Below are 19,699 nucleotides of genomic sequence, written 5' to 3'. Positions count from 1 at the left end.
TGAGTATTTTGTTTACTAAAAAAAAAAAAAAACAAACAAGAAGAACAATAATTGGAAGCATTACTGTGGATTTTTTTTATGCCCATACTACAAAATGCATTTCTTTTGTAGCTGAAAGCTTACAAGTACCTATGTGCTCTCTGCTAAGTGCATTCGCTTATGAGTGGGTGTGTACAAATGGACTTTGCTGCCCTGCACTTGAAATTTAGAAGTATGACAGCAGTTCTCTTTAAAAGCACTAAATGTGTACACTTACTATCACATGTACGTTGGGTGAGGTTATTCACTCTTACGTTGGAGGCTCTGCACTGAAGCTTTACCCTGGCTGCGTAATAGGAGAGGGATGATGAGAAGCGGGGGAAGGCAGTGTGCAGAGATGTCTGAAATAGCAATCACTGAGCTGCTCAGAGACACAAACTGCTCCACTTAAAAGCGCTTCGCTTGCAGGAACAGCTAGTGATTCCTCAGTAGGTACCATAAATAAATCTGCATCAAGGAAAATATGATGTTATGATACATGTGAGCATATTTTAAGAAAGATTTTGAACACAATTGAGCATCTTATGTAAACAGTGTTTAAAATATTTGCTAGGGCTTCTTAGAATAGGTTAGTGTGTTTTAACATAACCAAATAACTTCTTATTCTACTTAATTTTTACCACAGACCTGTTATGGACCAAGTATATGGGAATGTATGTTGCTATGTGGGAAAGCATTCTGATGAGACGTATTAGTTCAAACAACACATGAAAACTTCCCAAATAAAAACAAGAAAAAAAGAACACATTATTTACCCTCTAGAAACAATGTCATTCTACTCTGCTGAAGTAAATTTAGCCCTAGTTAAATCAGAGACAACTTGTTTGTGTTTCTAAATACTGTCAATTAGGGTTTGCTTATATATAGTCTTTTTCCCTCTTAGCAAAATTGTTTCCCAAGTGCTCAGCATTCTTTGAGACAAAACATCTCTGTTTATCTTCCTGGCCATTGCTCTAGGGCCACAGGATCTCCCACTTGATATTCCAGTATCTGACCAAGTTCTCCACCCTTCTTCTCAGACTTCAGGCAGGGATTAATGTACTCTGTCTTCCTCACTGGGGCTAAAGACACCATCAGGGATAGCTTTTGCTTGCTCTTGCACCAGCTGTAGGAGCATCATCCAGTTGGAAATGGCATCAGTCACAGCTTTCCTCGTCCTCAATTTTGGCAAGCCCTGTCTCTGCTTTCAGCAACTCAGCACAGCCTGTTTATTCATGGGCAGAGCTGTCATAAGTTCATACCAAAGGGACTTTGATTCTGTGCCCAGCCTTCTCCCAAGGTTGTTTTGGTGTGGGTTGTTGATTTTTTTTTCCAAACAGATGAGCCCATCCAGTTCCTTTGGTGCAGGGACTAAACTTGAAAGTCTTGGTATCCTTGCTTATCTCTGTGGCCCCCAGCAGAAGTAGGCATATCTTTTGAAGTTAGGACTTAACCCTTTGCTGTAGCCTGAGACAATGAGTAGTAACTATAGGCAGGAGCAAAATCAGTTGCCTAAAATGCATACATATAAAAGTAGATTGTATGCATTCACACCTAGAGACGTATCACCTAAATCTAAAAGGCAAATTCTCATATCAGAATATCACTTTAGCTGGATCTTTTTTATTCAGAGAGAAAAACTGCCCATGTTCTTGCTGAACTTATTGGACCAATTTATATCTGTCTCATAAAGTCCATGAAATCAAGCCTCTTTTCTGTGTCCTCTTGGGCAGATTTTAAAATCACTGGGCTCCATTGCAGCCCACTGATTTGGATTCCTCACTGAGAGATAGCATCTGGTTACTGAAGATTGCTATTGTCTTAGCCCAGGGGTTGCTCTCTGGCTTTATTTAATTCTGAAGGATGAATCAATTCCTGATTTAATAATGTGATTTCAGTTGCCTCCAGACTGCTTGTTTCTCAGCTAACACAAAATTTTAACCTGTTCCTCCAGCTAGAAACAGGGAAACCAATAACATAAGAATTTTCTTACAAGCTGCTGAGATGCCATTTCCTCTCAGTTGGTATCTCAGGCTTTGCCTCTTGTAGGTCATTTATTTATATGTCTGTGGCCTCCTGCGTAAGCAGCTTCTCCAAAAGTTTTGGTCCTAAAATACAATGGCAAGCCTAAGAAAATACAGTAAATTATGGAAAGTTAGCAGCCTTGTTTGTGGTGTACGTGTGAAGTAAAACATCTCTGTGCAGTTTCCATGGGAAAGCTTTCTTGTCTTTTTGCTTAAATAGGCATTCAAGTGTACATAAATGGAGTCTTTAAAGAACGTGCTGACTTGAAGCCTGGGTTTTTATGAAGGAATACTGTAAATAAAGCTTGTTTGTTTATACAAATGAAATTCAGTTCTTAGATACACTCTGGCCCAAATTCTGTGTGACCCAGTGCTGCTCTGTAGACTTAGATTATACTTCAGGGGAGAACAAGTTAAATCTCAGTTTATTCTTTTATCCTACATAAATCCACCTACTCATCATTAAAAATAGCAGGAGCATGGAAAACTGGTACCACAATAAGAAGTTGTTCCAAGGGTTCATATTCCCTTTTTTTTCCAAGTTGGCTGACAAAACAGGTTTCTGAATGACAATGTTATCCCTGACCATCCATCGGTGTTTGCCGAATGCGGTGTAAATTTTATATATCTCTTTGGGCATTCAGAGGGTGAAAGCATCAAAGAGCTCAAGTGCTCTCAACTATATTGGCTGTTGCTCTGCCATGAGGTCAAGTGCATCACCAGATTATGTGCAGGTGCATCTTTTGCAAGCTACAGCTGCAGCTTCAGTTTGTGCTCAGCACAAGAGTGCCATGGTTAGGTGGTGTCAGGCTGGTGAACTGGGCCATAGCATTTTCAGCCTCAGCCACGGCTTCTCCTTGAGTATCAGCAAATTGATGATGTCTGTCATGTGTATGATTGAGGCCCCCACTATAAGAAAGATTTGAGGTGCTGGAGCATTGCCCTTCTCTGGAGCAGAGAAGGGCAGTGGAGTGGTGAAGGGTCTGGAGCACAAGTGCTGTGAGGCATGCTGAGGGAGCTGGGGGTGCTTAGGCTGGAGAAAAGGAGGCTCGGGGGTCACATTGTCACTCTCCACAGCTGCCTGAAGGGCAGTGGAGCCACGTGGGGATTGGCCTCTTCTCCCAGATAACAGGTGATAGGACAAGAGCAAATGGCTGCAAGTTGCACTAGGAGGGGTCTAGTTTGGATATTTAGAATAATTTCTTCCCCAAAAGGGTTGTCAATCCAGGCTGCCCAGGAGGGAATGAAGTCACCACCCATACAGGTATTTCAGAGGTGTGTGGATGTGGCATTTAGGACATGGTTTAGTGGTGGGCTTGGCAGTGATGGGTTAATGGTTGGACTTGATGAACCTGAAGGTCTTTTCCAATCTTAACAGTTTGGTGATTCTATAATTACATTAACACATTAAAATATTGCATTTCTTAGTTTAATAAAAGGATATTTGGAAAGAAAAAGGGACAGTTGTTGTGTTGCTGTTTAGACATATCAGTTGTAGTATGTCAAACTTGCTGTTCTATTAAGTAAATTTTGTGTGCCCTGATGATTTTTTTGTTGTTGTTTTGACATTAACCAGTTTCAACTCGTCCATTTTTTTATTGTTATTCAGATTTCTTTCACATTTTAGGCAGAATACCTATTACTATATTTCAAATTCTTAAAAAATAACAACTTTCACAATTTCATGAAACTTTTGAGTCCCAGCTATGCTACCATGAATCTCACTATAAAATTTACATGTAAATGTTGCACCCTTTTTATATCTTCTCTTCTTGATAGGTGTAATTAAGGTAATAAATATTTTTTTTATTCTTTGGGTTGTATTTAAGTTGGATTTTTTTGCTTATTTGTAAAAGTATCGAGTTGGCTTTGCCTGTATTATGGGATTTTTCATGCACATTAGTCATCTTTAAAGACCGGTTTTCCAAAAACTAACTTATTTGCATGATATATACTCACCTCACAAAGCTTTTTGCATGACTGTCTTTATCTCTGTTGCATGTTATCTTAAACTACAATGAAATTCATAAAAATGAGAGTAAGGAACAAAAGTATAGAAGCCAGGGACATCATTCTTCTCTAGGTGTGTGTGCCTGTGTTCAGACACTTGCAAGGCTCAGAGGATTCTTTCTGAGGAAGAACGCCAGCATAGGTGCAGCTGAAGGCTGAGGGGGTGAGCTGAGTCACTTGTTTAGCTCTGGTTTTTGATAGTTTTGCATCAGAAACTGAACAGAAGTGATTTCCCAGCCTGAAATGGAGTAAAGCTGACGTTTTGTTGCCGCTGGTGGGCCGTTCCTCAGAGCAGCAAAGGGGCAATGCACTGTGACAGCCAGAACAAGAGGAGATGTGGCGACCCAGGCGTGTGAAGCTTACCAAGAAGTTAATTTGATTTTATACACCATTAAATCAAAGCTGATTTTCTGTGGGAGTGTCAGCTGATCAGAATTCTATGGGAACAATAGAAAGGAAAATGGTAAAAGCTACGTTTTGTTAAAATACTTAGTGATTGCACTTGTCCTTGTAGTGTGTTCTGCAGTTGATTTACCAGCAAAACTTAATAACAAAATTATTTTGATTGTAAGAGATAACAGATGAAGTAGATAGGGCTTTTAATTAGAATTTTCCCAGTACATTCCTTTATTTTTACATAGTTCTTCTGCATACAGTACAGAATACAGTATATATCATGATAGTTGCACTTCTTGACTCATATTTTTCATGTAGTTTTCTTTAAATGTCTCCCTGGATAATTAAGTCTGACTCTTAAGTTATGGTATGTTAGTTTCTGACAGGTGCCTGCCAGGGATCTTCAGTGCTGTCATGCATTATGTGGATTTCAGCCAAGACAGAAGGGCCTGGGTATTTGTTTCTGGTCACTTCTCATTAAAGCTTTGACTGTGGGGAAGAAAAACAACTATTTAAAGATGAGGCGTATAGGTGCTATAGGAAGTGCATAGAAATAAAATCTGTTAGGCAATTAGTTTTTCTGTGATTTTGTATAGATACTCTGTATATGTGTGAACTGTACATATGTGCGTTTTGATACATAGTAAATATTCTTTCTGCAAAAAAGTATTCTCGGATATTGACAAGAGAAATGCACAGAAGAGATTGGAGAAGTTGGCATGGTATAAGTGGAGTATAATAGCACTTTGCTGGAAGACAACTGCTTTGTAGGAATGAAAGGTTAGAATTTAATGTAGGTGGTTCTTGGATAACTGGGATTAAGTGGCGTTCTAGAAATACTGTGAAACACAGTCACTGTCTGATTTGGCTTTATTAGAGAACTCCATTATACATTTATGAAAGCTGCTAGTTCTATATTAGAACATTAAATTACAGTTAGGAACTTGCACAAAAAATGTCCTCCCTTTCTCGAGAGAAAAGGTTAGAGAGAAATACATGGATTTGTAAGGAGCTGAGCTTTAATAGCTTAGATGAACACTGTTGCCTGATCAGTTACAAAATAAACAGCTAAATAAAAATAGGAAGTCAACTCCATAGTCTTGTCTTTTGAGTAATACTCATAATTGTTCCATTAAGCTAGGTAAAACTCTGTCTTCATTTAGCCCACTATCATGTCTGTATCAATAGGTAAAAGTCTGTACTCATTTAGCCCACTATCATGTCTGTATCAATAGTTAAAACTCTGTATTCATTTAGCCCACTGTCATGTCTGTATCAATAGTTAAAACTCTGTATTCATTCAGCCCACTGTCATGTCTGTATCAGTAGGTAGCAGTGGATGCATGTAGAAAAGCATGGCAGAGCATGTAGTCATATTTCCATTGTATGTTCCACCATCCTCAAGGATTTCTTTATGCAGTACTGGTACATTTCTGTTAAGTAATCTTACCTAGCTTTCCTTCTTTTCTCTTGCTTTTCGAACCAACAGCATAACATCATGAAATTCTGTGGCAAGGGATCACACAGGTGTGGTGTGAATAACAAACTCTGTTGGCTTTTTGCATTCCTGCCTCCTCCTAGCTCAAGCTGCTGTTACCCTTTACCTTTTGTATGAAGAGAGGCAGCAAATAGTTAATCTACTGATCCCTTCCATAACCTTTGTTTTATGATCCTCCATTTCTCTTGCTCTGCTCACTCCTTCCTTCTCCAGAACCTCTCCATCTTTCTGGTCACCCTTGTCCTGCTTCTTTCTCCCTTTACTGTTTCTGTGATTTTCCTTCTGTTTCCTTTTCTGTTACTCACCATGCGTTTATATGGTGGTGTAGTGGTATTGTCTGATTTACTCTTTATTCTGCTTCTAACAGCATCTGATTTTGTTTTTTGCATACAGATGAAGGCTAGTTACAGTGTCATTTTAGCACCAACATCTCCTTTCTAACAGTTTTTCAGAGCCTATGTTTTTTGTGGTAGTAAAATTATGTCTTTTTCCTCACATATTTCTCCTTTCATGTTTGTCAACACTGATAAACCTGGTATGTTATCTCCCAGTTATCCCACCTGGTATGTTATCTCACAGTCTACTAGTACTGTAAGAACTATCTGCAGTTCCTCATAATTGTGCCTTATTTTCCTTCCCTGACTAAATTGTTAACACTAACAGACTTTTCCATCTTCCATTGCTCACTTCTTCATATCATGTAGGAATATGAACAACACAGGTCAGAACACCCATTTCTGTGCATTCCTCAGGTGACTTCCCCCAAATGGTATTCATCATTTATTCCTGTCCTTTTCTTTGTATCTTGGCCTGCTCTTTATCTACTCATGGATCTTTTCTCCTTCTGTGGTAATTCAGGGGTTTTTATGCCTTTGAAAAACTTTCCCAAATACCTGTAGGTAAGTTGAGCAGTGGGTGTCACTTGAATTTTTCTTGTCCATGTGGTTTTGATACCTTAAGTAAATAGGAGACTTGAGAAGCACAAGTTTGGCTCCTACCCAGTATGTCATATTTACTCAAGTCCACTAATTTTGGACTATTTATGAAATTTTATAATCATTTCTATTAACAGTCTCTACCAACTTGTAATGTATGGACATGAGATTCATTGAGTCATAGCTCCTATCCTCCCAGACCTCCAGACCTTTTTTTAATTGACATCACACTTCTCTGGTACCAAGCTGTTTTAAGCAGGAGGCTACAAGCTATTTAAGAGTTTAACTTTCTCACACTTGAGTTTCTCTGGAACCTGGGTGTGAATGTAATCTGGGGCTGCTGATTTGGTTGTATTTTGTTCATTTGTTCATTTCCTTTTTGGCTGACATATATGCATGAGTTGAATCTCTTGGTACATCTCTTGGAAGGCCAGATTCTGGTATAGCAACATCTTTAAGCACTTCCATTTCATTTATTCTTTGTGATTTTACTTCTCCTGAGTATTTTTACTTTTTGACCGCATTTTATATTGTTTGACAAGTGTGTATTTCGAGGGTCACAGTTAAATTGTTCCTCAAATTAATTTTCTATTTGTTTTATTCTGCTTTTACTTGTTAGTATAAAGGTTTATTTCTGTCTGGTTTTTCCCTTTGGATGGGTCTCCAACCTTCTGAGCATTCACTTTTACTTCTAATAGCAAATATATATCCTTTGAAAAGCAAAAAGAAACAAGTGCTTTCGTATGTTTTATATAATCACAGATGTGTGGCGTCTCATCTGTTTCCTTCTGACTGGTTTGTCCTAATGAATATCCAAGGAGGTTTCTTTTCTGCTTTGGTATGTTGCCTTCGGCCCCTGTTGATAAGCAATCTGGCAAAGCAAAGCGGATGGCATGATGAAATCAGCCCTTTCACCTGCAAGCAAACTTTGTTTTCAGGGATGCTGCTTGTCAGACTCGTTATGGATGCATCTGTGGTGTAACTCTTCATTTCTGCCTCTGAACTACTATTAAGGGATTCAATAATCTCTTAAAGATCATTCAAATTCTATTATTACTACTGTGAGCTCCTCTCTTCTTGAATCTCTGCACTTGTCTTTCCTTACAAGCTTCGCTCCTGAACATATCCTTGCCCAGTCTTTTCTGCTTTCTCTTGCTACTTATCACTACTTTCACACATTCTTTACCATGCCTTTTAAGCTTTGAAGAGGTTCCTAGTTGCATCTTGTCTCACATTGACTCTCTCCTTCAAATCTAATAAAAAGTTTATTAAATAATTGCTCTCCAACAGCAGAGCTCATTGTGCATTTACACAGCCTAGATAAGAGGAAATAATATGTTCCTTGACTCTTTAAGAAGTTAACCTTTACCTGAAGTGGGAAAATATGGCTATGGCACTTCAGCAACTAGGAAAAATAGAGCAGACTTGTCATGCTGTAGCTCATAGGACTGGGAATTTCCTGCAAGTTAACAATATATTTAAAAACACTCTATGAAGATTGAGTTTTTCCATGATGGCCTTGGAATATCATTCTCATGATCCACTGATAAGGAAACAGAGTGACCGTGCTGTGACCGAGATATTCCAGTGCACCCTTCACAGGCACCCACTGCCCTGGGGGGAAAATGGAAGTTAAGAAAGCAGAAGCAAAGTTTGCTATGATCTAAGACCACAAACCTTCATCTGACTGAAGTACGTCTATTTATGTACATTGTGGAGAAGGTGAAGGAAGTGAAGTGTTTTATCTCTTGAACTGACTGGCAAGCAGAAGGCATTGATGAAACTGTTTCAAAATGAGAAGTTCATTTTTCTGTGTGTGCTTTGGAACACATAGATTCACTGTGTCTATGCAATACACCTTTGTAAATTTTTAAAATATCTATATCAGAAATCTTTGAGACATTAAATACCAGAGTCTTGAGTTCCAGATGGTTTTAAAAAGTTGCTTTCATAGTTACTGGCCTTGGTCTGTATGAACTGATTCTGTCCAGTAGATGTAATTTCTATCTGTTATTGTCAGTAAAGGTCCATGCATTTGGAGGACATGTATTCTTGGAATCAAAATTAGCATCTTTTACAAAGTGATAACCCTACTTATGCTGCTGCTTTAAAATAAACATTAATTGCCAGCCTACATGATGATCTGCAATCTTGGCTCCACAGCAGTTCCCTAGAACTCCCTTCCTTTATATTTTGCTTTTAGTCGGGTTGTTATATTTATGGTCGTTTCGTGCTTTGAACAGATTGTCAGAATGCATTTTGCTTTATGGTAAGTTGGGCAGCAAAGTCATCTTAATTTTTACAGCAGACCAGTGCTGAATTCTTCACTTTATTTATAAAATCAGTTGATACCATAGGTTTTTTAAAATGAAGTGAAAATTTAATTTTTATTTCTGTTTGCTTCATATGGATTAAAGCTACCTGTTAATTCTGCAATCAGCAAACTGTTGAAAAACATGTCTAAATATAATATATTTTTTTACTGTTCTGTGTGACTTGAATCAGAAATAACTTCTGGAGAAAAAAGATATTGCTAATAAAATAGAGAAAACAGCTTTTGGACATGAGTGAATATTAATGTTTAAACTTCTGATATGTACTTGGTTTCACTAGTTCTGCCACTTCTATTTCCTGTTACAGTTTTGGTTTGTTTGTAATTTTGGAGTCAGGTTTCTGTCGTGCAGTATAATAAACTGAGCTAGCTGTATTTCTTAAAAACTTGCATGTTGGTGGCTGCCCACTGCAGATCTGCAGATCTCTTGATGCTTGATTACTGTTCTGTCTGTCCATGAGCCTGGCTGCACAGTCAATGCCTTGCATGGACTGGCAGGTAGAAACAGGCAAAAAAGTTTTCTAATCTCCTTGTGGGTAATTCACAATAAAAGGAGCTAGAGAGAGAGAAATATTAGAAGAGGAAGAAGGATTGTGATGCAATTTTTTTTTTGGCACACAGAAAAAAAATTGCTCGCAGCTTAATGGTGTTGTGCACTGGCTCCTTTGTACATTTGTGTGTTTAGCCAGTTACAGTAGCAGAAATTTAAGAACTATTGTCTTGCTGTTGTATAAACACTTCAGATGTTTGCTTGGCACCACCAGTTCTGGAGATGTGTAAAATGGAGAACTGTGTAGACATTGTGTTTCACACAAAAGCAAAATATTTGCTATAGATAAAGCTGCCTCGTAAGGAAATTCTAAACCACATCCCAAAGAACATACCATCAAGAAGCTTAGTTTAGAAACATGAATACATGCCAAGTATCGTGATGTATATTTGAAGTGAGAAAGAAATCCTGGAAGGTACCTATTTCATTCTGCTGCTGTGCTTGGATAAGTTTTTGTGATACTCAGATTTGAATGGTGATTTAGAAATGCTGCTGTCTCCTGAGTGCCTTGTGCATTCCATAATAGTCCTGATTTTCATTAGCTCCTGAGCCTTTGCCACTTGGCACCTGGCCCTGCCTGCTACAGCCCAGTTCCAGCTGGGCAATCCAAAGTTACAGTGCTGAAGCTGTTTCTCACTTCAGTTTTTGTAACGTCTTAGATGTGGAGACAATGATACAACCATCATTTTCTCCTAACAGAGGTGTCACGGAATGTCTGCTGTAGAGTTACTCTCCTGTTACCCCAAAGCAGGAGATGGGCTGATTCAGCTTTGCTGTGAGTGCTCATGTATCTTCCTGGTGAGGAATGCTGTGGAAGTGCCTATGAATAAATAGACAACAACATGGTTCACCCAATGGAAATATGGTTTTAATGCACTATATATGATGAAAATAGCAAAGAGGTTCCAATGTCTCATGTCTGTGTTTAAAAGGAAAAAGCAGCCCCTCAAACATTGGCATGAGGCCTGTGGAAGGAATGGGCTCTCTGTAGACATCCACACTTTTGTGTTCAGCCCTTGCTCAGTGCAAGGCATAGAGATGCTGGAGGAGAGCATGAGCAGGGGTTAAGGACATAATGAGCAGTCATATGGAATATGACCTAAATACATACCCACTGTTGGAATTAATGCACCAATTTATTAATTTGAGTTCCTTTTGTTAATTAGTGGTAATCATGTTGAATTAGGTAGCTCCTGACAAAAGGAATTTAGAAAGAAAACTTATATCTGTAAAAAAAAGACTGGTTGGCATCTTTGATTTTGTTCTGCCAAAAAAAAAACAGGAAATCTTAGAAAGTTTTGAAGGTTATGGTAAATAGCTTCTGTACAGGAGATGAATTTTTAGGGGTTACATGAACCAAATCAGCTGGATGTGCCTGTGTGGTCATGGGAGGACAAAGCCGCTCATCTGGCATCCAGAAGGTATTGTTGTAGGTGTTCAGTATTTTCAAAACAAGTTTTCACTGTGTTAAAACAAGTTTCAACAGGAACACAAAAATACAAAGGCACACTACATATGTATGTGTGATCCATGCAAAAATACTTTGTACTTCAGAAAGTGAGTAATCAGGTGATGTTGATAAAGCCTGAAGAAACTCTTTTATAATTCTAATATGTCTATAGTGTTGAAATAGTTTATATAACAAGATTTCATTGCAAAGTGTCAGCATAATAATACTAGACTGGAAGGAATAGGTCAAAAACCTCAAGAAGCCTCAGTCTGTCCTTCACTCTGACCTATACCCTTCTTAATTCCTGTTTTCACCAAATTTAATTGAAAGAGCAAATTTAATTGAAAGAGCAATTTAATTGCTGTTCCAGCTAATTTATGAAGATCAGTCATCTATAGAGTTGATGTTGTTCTATCAGGATTCAGTGGATTTGAAGAAACTTGTAGATGTCTTGAAGCAGTTCTTCTAAGGTACAGCAGGAAAGAAATAGGGGATGCAAAATGATGTAAATCCTAGAGGTACAATTCCTTTAAAAGAAGTGGACAGCTGTTGGGACAGATGCCTGGGATTCTTGGTTGTATCTCATGCAGCTGGACAGGATACAATTCAGTCCTTACCTCAGTCCCAGGATTATTCAAACAAACTCAATTTACCTGCTGAACAATTCAGACAATAGAGAACTACCGAGGAGAATGGGGTACTAAATACAGACCTTATTCCAGAAGACTTGGAAGGATTAAGTAGAGTTATTCAGAGATCACCATGACTACAGGAGTGCCTGCCCAAGTCAGATCTATTAACTTGAAAATTTTTAGAAAAGAATTCATACATATTATGTATGCCTTGCCTAGAGTAGGAGAAAATTGATGTATTTGTCAAAAACACTGGCTACTATGATTTTGACTACACTAAGGGTCTATAATTAGAGCCAGATATTTACAGAATTAAATATCTGTTGCAGTACTTACTAAAATATTGAAATAATGGGTAGTATTTAAGAATAAAGTTTGCTCTCAAAGCCAGTAGTAGAAAAAAATTCCAAATGTGAGTGTGCCTTCAGACGAGAAGGAACACAACACGTCTGCCTGATGCAGTGAGAGAAGGTCTCTATGTCTTTGTGAAAAGATGAAGATTGTGGCCCAGGGGCTTTAATTTGCCAGTAAGGACGCTGTGCTGGTAGTAGAAGTGTTGCTGTACTGCCAAGTCTGTTCTTGATGTGGACCATCATGATGATTTCATCCCCTTCATTTTCCTCAGATCATCTCTTGATGGAAAAAGCACTTGAAAGTCCCACATCTTGAGCTGAAACAAATAAAACATGAGTGCAAATAGGGCTAGCATGGGTGAATTTGAGATCAGCATGCTGGAAATCTTGGCAGTTATAAACTGAGGAGTTTAAGGGGAATATATTTTGTGAATGACTCGGGAAGATGATTCATCACCCCATGATGATTGTCCTTGTCCCAGACATAAAAAGCAGAAATCTCATTGGTACAACATTTTGTACGCTTTTTTCTTCACAGAGTTTGAGTCTTGATCTTCTGCTCTGAATTTGCCACATGAAGATTTTAAGAGAAATAGAAACACCTAAGCAACTCTTTTAACTTTATTACACCAGCAGCAGTAACTAGAACACACTTGTATTGCTGGCTATAGTACCAGTCCAGCAAAAGCAACAGCAGAAATTGAGTGTGTTGGTGTGAGAATGCTATCACCATAAATATATGGGAAATGTTGTTTGATGGAAGATTGCAGCTACATAATTTTAAATCTTTGCAGATTTTCAGCATAGATATGTGAAAGCAAAAGGTATTATCAAGTGGTCAGTGCAGATTTTCTACCAACTTCATTTAAAAAACCCAGCACTAAATTACCCTGGGGAAAAAACAGTACAATTACAATGAAATTTCACAAAAGCATGTGAATTCTGAGTCAAGTATGTTTTAAGCACAGCAAACCCACACCCTGGGATTTAGACATGTATGGGCTTCTGGAGACCTTGTACCACACTCAGTGTTTCATATCACTGGGAAATATGTAAACAGCAGGTGAGCCAATTCTGCCTTCTTTTAGATACTTACCACTTGCAATTACAGCAAGACTTTCTTTCCACTGGATAATAAAGTGAAGGAAAGAGAAGTGCTTTACTCTCAACAGATGTCCTTGAGCATAGCACCTGGAATTCATTGTACTGTGTCAAGTATATATAGTGGTTAACTACAGCAAAATGTGTTGTTTTCTGGAGTGATGAAGAAAAATTTCCATGGAAACCTCATAACTTACTACCTTGAACTTGGAAAATGACCATTTGAGGGAATAAAAATGAATAGACAAAAAACAATGGAGTCTTATAAGAAGCTCAACAAAATGTTAGACATGTGCCCATAAGTGTATGAAGATTGGCACCCACTCTAGGCTGAAAAGAAAGCAACTTTTTAAACACTGTTTAAGCTGGTATGAAAACCATTGTGAGAAGGATGCAACACTTAGTGTGTGTTTTACTTTCTTTCCATGAGTGTTGATTGTACTCTACACTCACGTGAAGAATATCTGTGTACTTTGTACAAATGAGTTTCCCTGTACTTACAGGAGAATTTATGCAGGTCTTCTGAGCTTGCTATAAGGTCAGTGTGATGCAAACCCACCAAGAACATGGCAGATGAAAGCTGGAGAAAGAAGGATCTCCATCTTTCCCAGAAAGGAGAAAAGGCATTGATCAAAAGCTGATTTCTGCCATTTGACAGAGCCCTGAGAGACCATAGGTCAAATTAGCTTTCTTCACCTTCAGTGTAATTCAACAGGTACCTAAATTACTGTTGTTGGGTTTTTTAATAACAGTTCTTCAGAGCTGAAAAACATATCTAGTGTATATGAAAGCAATAATTTCAAAATAGTTTGGAGATAACTTAAGAACATCATGTGGCAAAGTTTCTGAAAAAAAACCTTTCAGATACTTGTAATGAATCTCTATGGTATAGCACAGATCATAGTTATTAGAGGTGTAATTCATGTGAATGTGTTAATATGAATAGAGTATGAGGAATGTATCTTTATCCAAAGTTCACGTTTATATTCACTCTTTCTCTGTGCCTGTACATACAGGATGCTGAGCATGAGTGTTGTCTCTTGATGTAAAATCTTTGTATAAGGAATAGCATTGCATATGAAAGATGCCTTTACCATGCAGTCTATAGCAGAGTATTGACCTTCAAAAGACTTTATATTTCTCTCAAAATTATTTCGTGTCATCTGTCGTGACATAATATTTTGTGTTATGGTCCTATTTAGGCAGAAACATGTGTACTTTGATTTCAATGCCAGATGGTCAATAGATGAAACTTACTCAGAAGGTGATTGCTGCTTCTTTTCCTCCTTACTGGTGACCTCTGCAGAGATTGTTGTAACTAAAATGTTGTAATTTCCATTTCACAGGAAATTCAGGTACTTTAACACAGGGTTTTGTCCCAAACTTTGGGATGAAAAGAAAAAATTTAGAAAAGAGTTTTCAGTGTTCATTAAGGAGTTTCACTTACCTTCTCCTACTTTCCCATCTTTCCTCCTCAATCTACTAAATGTGCTGTAGCTGGGACAGTCCTATCAGGCACACTGGGCTTTTGAATCTCTTAGCAGGGCCTGGTTTGGTTTAGTGTGGGGGGGTGAAGGGATCAGTGTTAATTTATTTTTTTGTAGTAGGTGTGATGAACCATAATTATCTCTGATTTTGTTTCATCTGAGATACTTAAAGTGTATGGGAGAGGGAGAGAAATGGAGGAACATAACCTGAGTACACTTGTGGTACTACATTTGCTTCAGTTTGGACAAGACCAAAATGATAAGAGCAACTTTAAGCATGTACTTTAGGTATAAAAAGAAAAAAGCAGACATTTGAAATGACGATGTACTAAAGGAATTTTTGTAGTGTATGGAACATTGCCAAGAGGTTCATATGAACTACCAGTGACATAACATCTTTTTTGACACAGTACATCTGATCAGAATGTAGGGAGGTGTTAGACTTGGTTTTGCAGGAATGGATACAAGCTCTCCTGCAGAAATCAGTGAAAAGAAAGGATGCAAGTGTAGATAAAGTTGGTGTGGGAGGATGTTTGTGGTATCATAAGCATTCATTCTGGATTTTACCTAACAGAAAAGGCATATATAATTACTGCATATAATGAACTAAGTGTGGGTTTAATACAAAGCACAGAAATGCTATGGAGAAAAAGAAATAAAATGTAGGAAAATAATTCTGATTGTATCCCATTTAATGATTAAGAATTTCTACAGTTTTGGAAGAAGGAAGTTTTAAGTAACATTTATCAAGTTGATTAAGATCACGTGCATGAAGAGTGTCTGCAGAGAAGGTATCAAAGGGGAAGGGGGAAGCTGTTTAAAAGAAGCAAGCAGAGAAGCATAATTAAATGTTAGGAGAGATAAAGCAAGGACAAGTAAAAAGGATAGGTCCTGACATTGACAACATGCAGGAGGTACTCCATGAGCTAGCAAAACACGTAGAATTAAACAGGACTTACAAAAGCTACAATTTCAAAGGTATGGTAGAAAAAACACAAATACAGAAATGGCACCCAGCTGTTGAGATCAGGAGACAGGCATGCCTTCTCAGCTGGTTTATGTTCGTGTGTGCCAGCAGGAACAATCACTTTTGCAGGCATGATTATGAGGGTTGTTTTCTGAACTTTGCTTCAATAAACCAAAGTGTGTTCTGTAAATACACAGCACAATCTGTATATGCTATAAAATGTGTGTGCTGGTTGTCCTCTTTATTATGGTTGTTTCCATTTCTGGGATCAGCTCCTCAGTCCAGAAATGCTTTTACTTTCCATTGCTCTTTTAACCTTTGGACAGCATCTCATATGTATTTATATCTTGTGCACAAAAGCTGACTGCAGCTATCTGTTAATTAATTTGCCAGGCACAACCTCACAAAGAGAGAGGAGGAGCATTCCCTTCGTGGTCCTGCAAGGTTTTTAGGTGTGAGGAAGTATGGTTGCTGTTCAGTGATTGCCAAAGCTTCTAGTGCAGTTATGAAACACATCATGATTGTGAACCTGATCAGTGTGTGTTTGCTTCAGGAGGTAAACCAGCTGAGAGATCAGGAATCTAATAAATGACATTGCAGCTTTAGATTTCTTCTCAGTGAGAACACGAGAGAAATTTATGGAGATCAGTGATAGAAATAGAAAACAAAATTTAAAAAAATAGAGAAATTGAAAGTTTGGTGCAAAATGCAGTAGGCAGAAACCAAAGGCAAAATGATAAAGCAGCTTCTAATATAACTGGCAAATAAAGGGCATCCCTGGATCTCAGCAAAAAAATCTCAAAGGTACAGTTCTAACTCAATTTTGGATATGTAGGATTAGCTCATTTTATGGATTTATGAGTCGCTTGATCCTTTGCAAAGAAGATAGACTACCAAAATATACAAAGCACGCTTTAAAAAGAGCATTATCCTATAAATGTTGAAGTTTAATAAAAGGACTTACCATTCATACAATGTTATTAGTATTTATTTGCTGCATTTCATGTAAACTGCTGCCATCAGCAGTGACAGTATTGTGTCAAGGTTTGTGAGACAGATAAAGAGCTTATCTCCTACACGTATTCTGACTTCACTCTTTTCCTGCTCCATTGCCTTGTCTGTCTTTGGGCCTTTTGTACCATATGTGAAGCCTTCTCCACATAGGGGAAATAGAAAACATGGGAAACATCAAGTGCTTCAATTCATGCTTTTAAGATTACTCCTTCCTAATAATATATTTTCTGTTCTTTTCACTAGGACATATTTCAAGACATTTGTCCCTCAGTTCCAGGAGGCAGCATTTGCTAATGGGAAGCTTTAGACAGCTTTGGGCATGGAAACTACACTGGACAGATCCTTCAGTCTGCACATGTCAGCCCAGAAGAAGGATGCCTGGAAATGGGTTGGACTGTCTTGATAAGTGCTTTCTTGCCTCTGAACTGGTTTTGGTAGCTTCAGTTTATGAAACAAAGACCTCACTAGCATGCTTAGAACTGAATATTTGGTATTATTCCTGTCCCTTTGCCTCTGCCACCACCATTCCTTTATATATCTATTGGATTAAATTTAAAAAGGTGTGTATTGATAGGATAACACTTTCTTGTGCCAACAATGTCCTGTATGTTATGCCTTGTTTCCTCATCTTCAGATGGTCTAAACTGGACTGCTCTTCCCCATGGAAATATGCTGTAATGTGTACATTTAGTTAACATTTTCAGCTCACCCTAAGGAAACACAAAACTGCCGTAAGTACCAGGAATGCCTAATGGACTGTACAGTGCCATATTCTGTATGCCTCAGAGGTTTGTGTCTCACTGTGGTTGTGACTCTCACAGGTGTGGATATGAGTTGCACACTTCAATTCTCAGTGCCTTTCCAGTTGGTCTGAAGTTAATATGGCAAGGTGTTTGAGGTTTGGTGGTTTTTCTAATACTTCTGTTGAAAGCTCATTTTATGTGAAATGTTAGGTTTTTATGCTTTGTTTTCATTTCCAGTTGTACAATTTTGTTGTTTTCCTAATGAGTGCCCCTTGCCACTACAAAACCGTTGTGTTTCTATCGTACCAACATGCAAGTTACTAGTTATATAAACCAGTATAACAAAATAAAGCTCTTTCATAGACCTGTAGTTTTTCCAAATAAGATAAATACTGTTAAGAGGCAAACTTTCAACAAAGGAATGAGTGATGTCTTGGAAAATAGCTGATGAAATAATGCAGGGCTATAGGTATTTAACTTAATGCTTAAGTTCAGCATATCTTCTCAGAAAATATTTTTAAGTGTATATAACTGGAAACATTACCTCCCCTAATTCTGAAATGCCAAATGGAAAATCCTGCCTATTCATCCTTTCTTTCCTGCTTGTGTCAGGCACACCAGTTGGGACTAATGGTCACAATGTCACTTCCCCAATTAATTTGTGAATAGACCAAGGTGCTTTCCAGTAAGGAATAAAATTAACAGAGTATGTTGGCTTATAAATGGTATCTGGAAAATGTGCCCTACTTCTGCTAAATACAAGGAACTAAATGAATAATATGCAGATGATACAGTGGAACTGGAAAATATTTTATTTTAAATTATACACTGTGGCATCACATGCAAGGAAGTCTCTCAAGCTGCTTGATTGGCAGTATTCTCCTACCCTTTCTACAACTTGTTATTTGGCATGAAAAGTAGTGCTTTTCAGGGTTTATATTCACCTAGGAAATACAGATGGGGTTTGCGTTGTGAAGCTTAATAATTAAGAATTATGCAAATAATTTGCCTCTAGAAACTACAAGTATTTTTGGCTAGTTTGTGAGCAAAATTTAGTTTATGTTTAATACTGAAGTTCTTGGCTGAAAATTAAGCTGCAAACAAAATCTGTATTGTAAGAATAAATAAAAGAATAAGAAGTTTTGTTGTAAGTCTGCAGAGAAGGCGTATTCTGTGCTGTGACCCACCCCTTTGTGATTCTCAGTGCATTATCTGAGCACTGTCCACAGTTTCAAAGGTCTGAGCCTGAATTCCCTCTGTGGTGACACTGCATGAGGCTTTGCCATGCTTAGAGCAGATGTGGGAGGTTATCACTGGTTGGGGGCTGTGTACAAATTACACATAGGATGGGATTGTTAGGAATGCATTTTGAGTTGTTTTATTTTTTAGCATTAGCTCCATTACGTGGTTATGACAGTGGGAAGATGTTATTAGTTCACATCTTAGGCAGTAGATCAAGAACTTAATGTTACAACTTATTTTAAAAGTTTTTGACTAATTACACAAAGTAAAAGCCTATTGACAGTAGTTTTATTTAACTACTATAAGCACTCTTGGTTAAAACAATGCTTACTTATTTTAAATACAATACTTGATTGTAAGCTTTAAAACACAGTGTACAGAGTTTTATTATTAAGGTTAGAACTTTTTAATATTTTGCTAGGTATACTTTTTTGTAGATTAGGGAGTTGTTTTAGATAAGCATTAATACACAGACTATTGGGTTTTTTGGTTTTTTTTTTTTACTTTTTACATAATTTTTTGCTGACTTATTTTATGGCTACTGCTTAGCCCTAATTTCACTTTTGCTGTTTCTGAGGTTTTCTTTTTGTAGCTCTCTTAAAACTTTCTGATTTTATGGATCCTCACAGAAAGTAATGGTTTTATGTGAAAAGCAAAATCAAAACTGAACAACCTCATGTGACTAAGAACAAAATATTGTTTAGTATACTGGGATGATCTCACATCTACATTTCTTCAGGTAAAAGCCAAAGCCACAGACACATGTTCAAGAACAAGCCAACCTTGTGAATGGGGTAAGAGAGGAAGGATGGCTAATGAAAAACATTTCTTCTCATAGCGTTCTAAATCTGATAGAAACAATCTCTAGACATCTTCAAAAGGTATAAACCAAACCCTTAGGTTGCATCAGTACATTCCTGGAATCTTACATTTTATAACTTTGTCTT

At 37.7% G+C, this 19,699-nt stretch overlaps 1 protein-coding gene across 1 annotated transcript in view; it reads left to right on the top strand.

The window, feature by feature from the left end:
- The window catches only part of BABAM2 (BRISC and BRCA1 A complex member 2), a 161,181-nt gene extending 142,520 nt beyond the window's left edge, over positions 1–18,661 (top strand). The window contains exon 12 of the mRNA XM_058021747.1: positions 17,011–18,661. Within this exon, the coding sequence (XP_057877730.1) occupies positions 17,011–17,074 (64 nt within the window). The 3' untranslated portion in view covers positions 17,075–18,661. The remainder of the gene's footprint in view (positions 1–17,010) is intronic.
- Positions 18,662–19,699: the final 1,038 nt, after the last annotated feature.

The sequence above is a fragment of the Melospiza georgiana genome, chromosome 3 (assembly GCF_028018845.1).
Source record: "Melospiza georgiana isolate bMelGeo1 chromosome 3, bMelGeo1.pri, whole genome shotgun sequence".
NCBI classification, from domain to species: domain Eukaryota; kingdom Metazoa; phylum Chordata; class Aves; order Passeriformes; family Passerellidae; genus Melospiza; species Melospiza georgiana.
The sequence above is the reverse complement of the archived record's forward strand: the minus strand, read 5'-3'. Positions and strand labels throughout refer to the sequence as shown.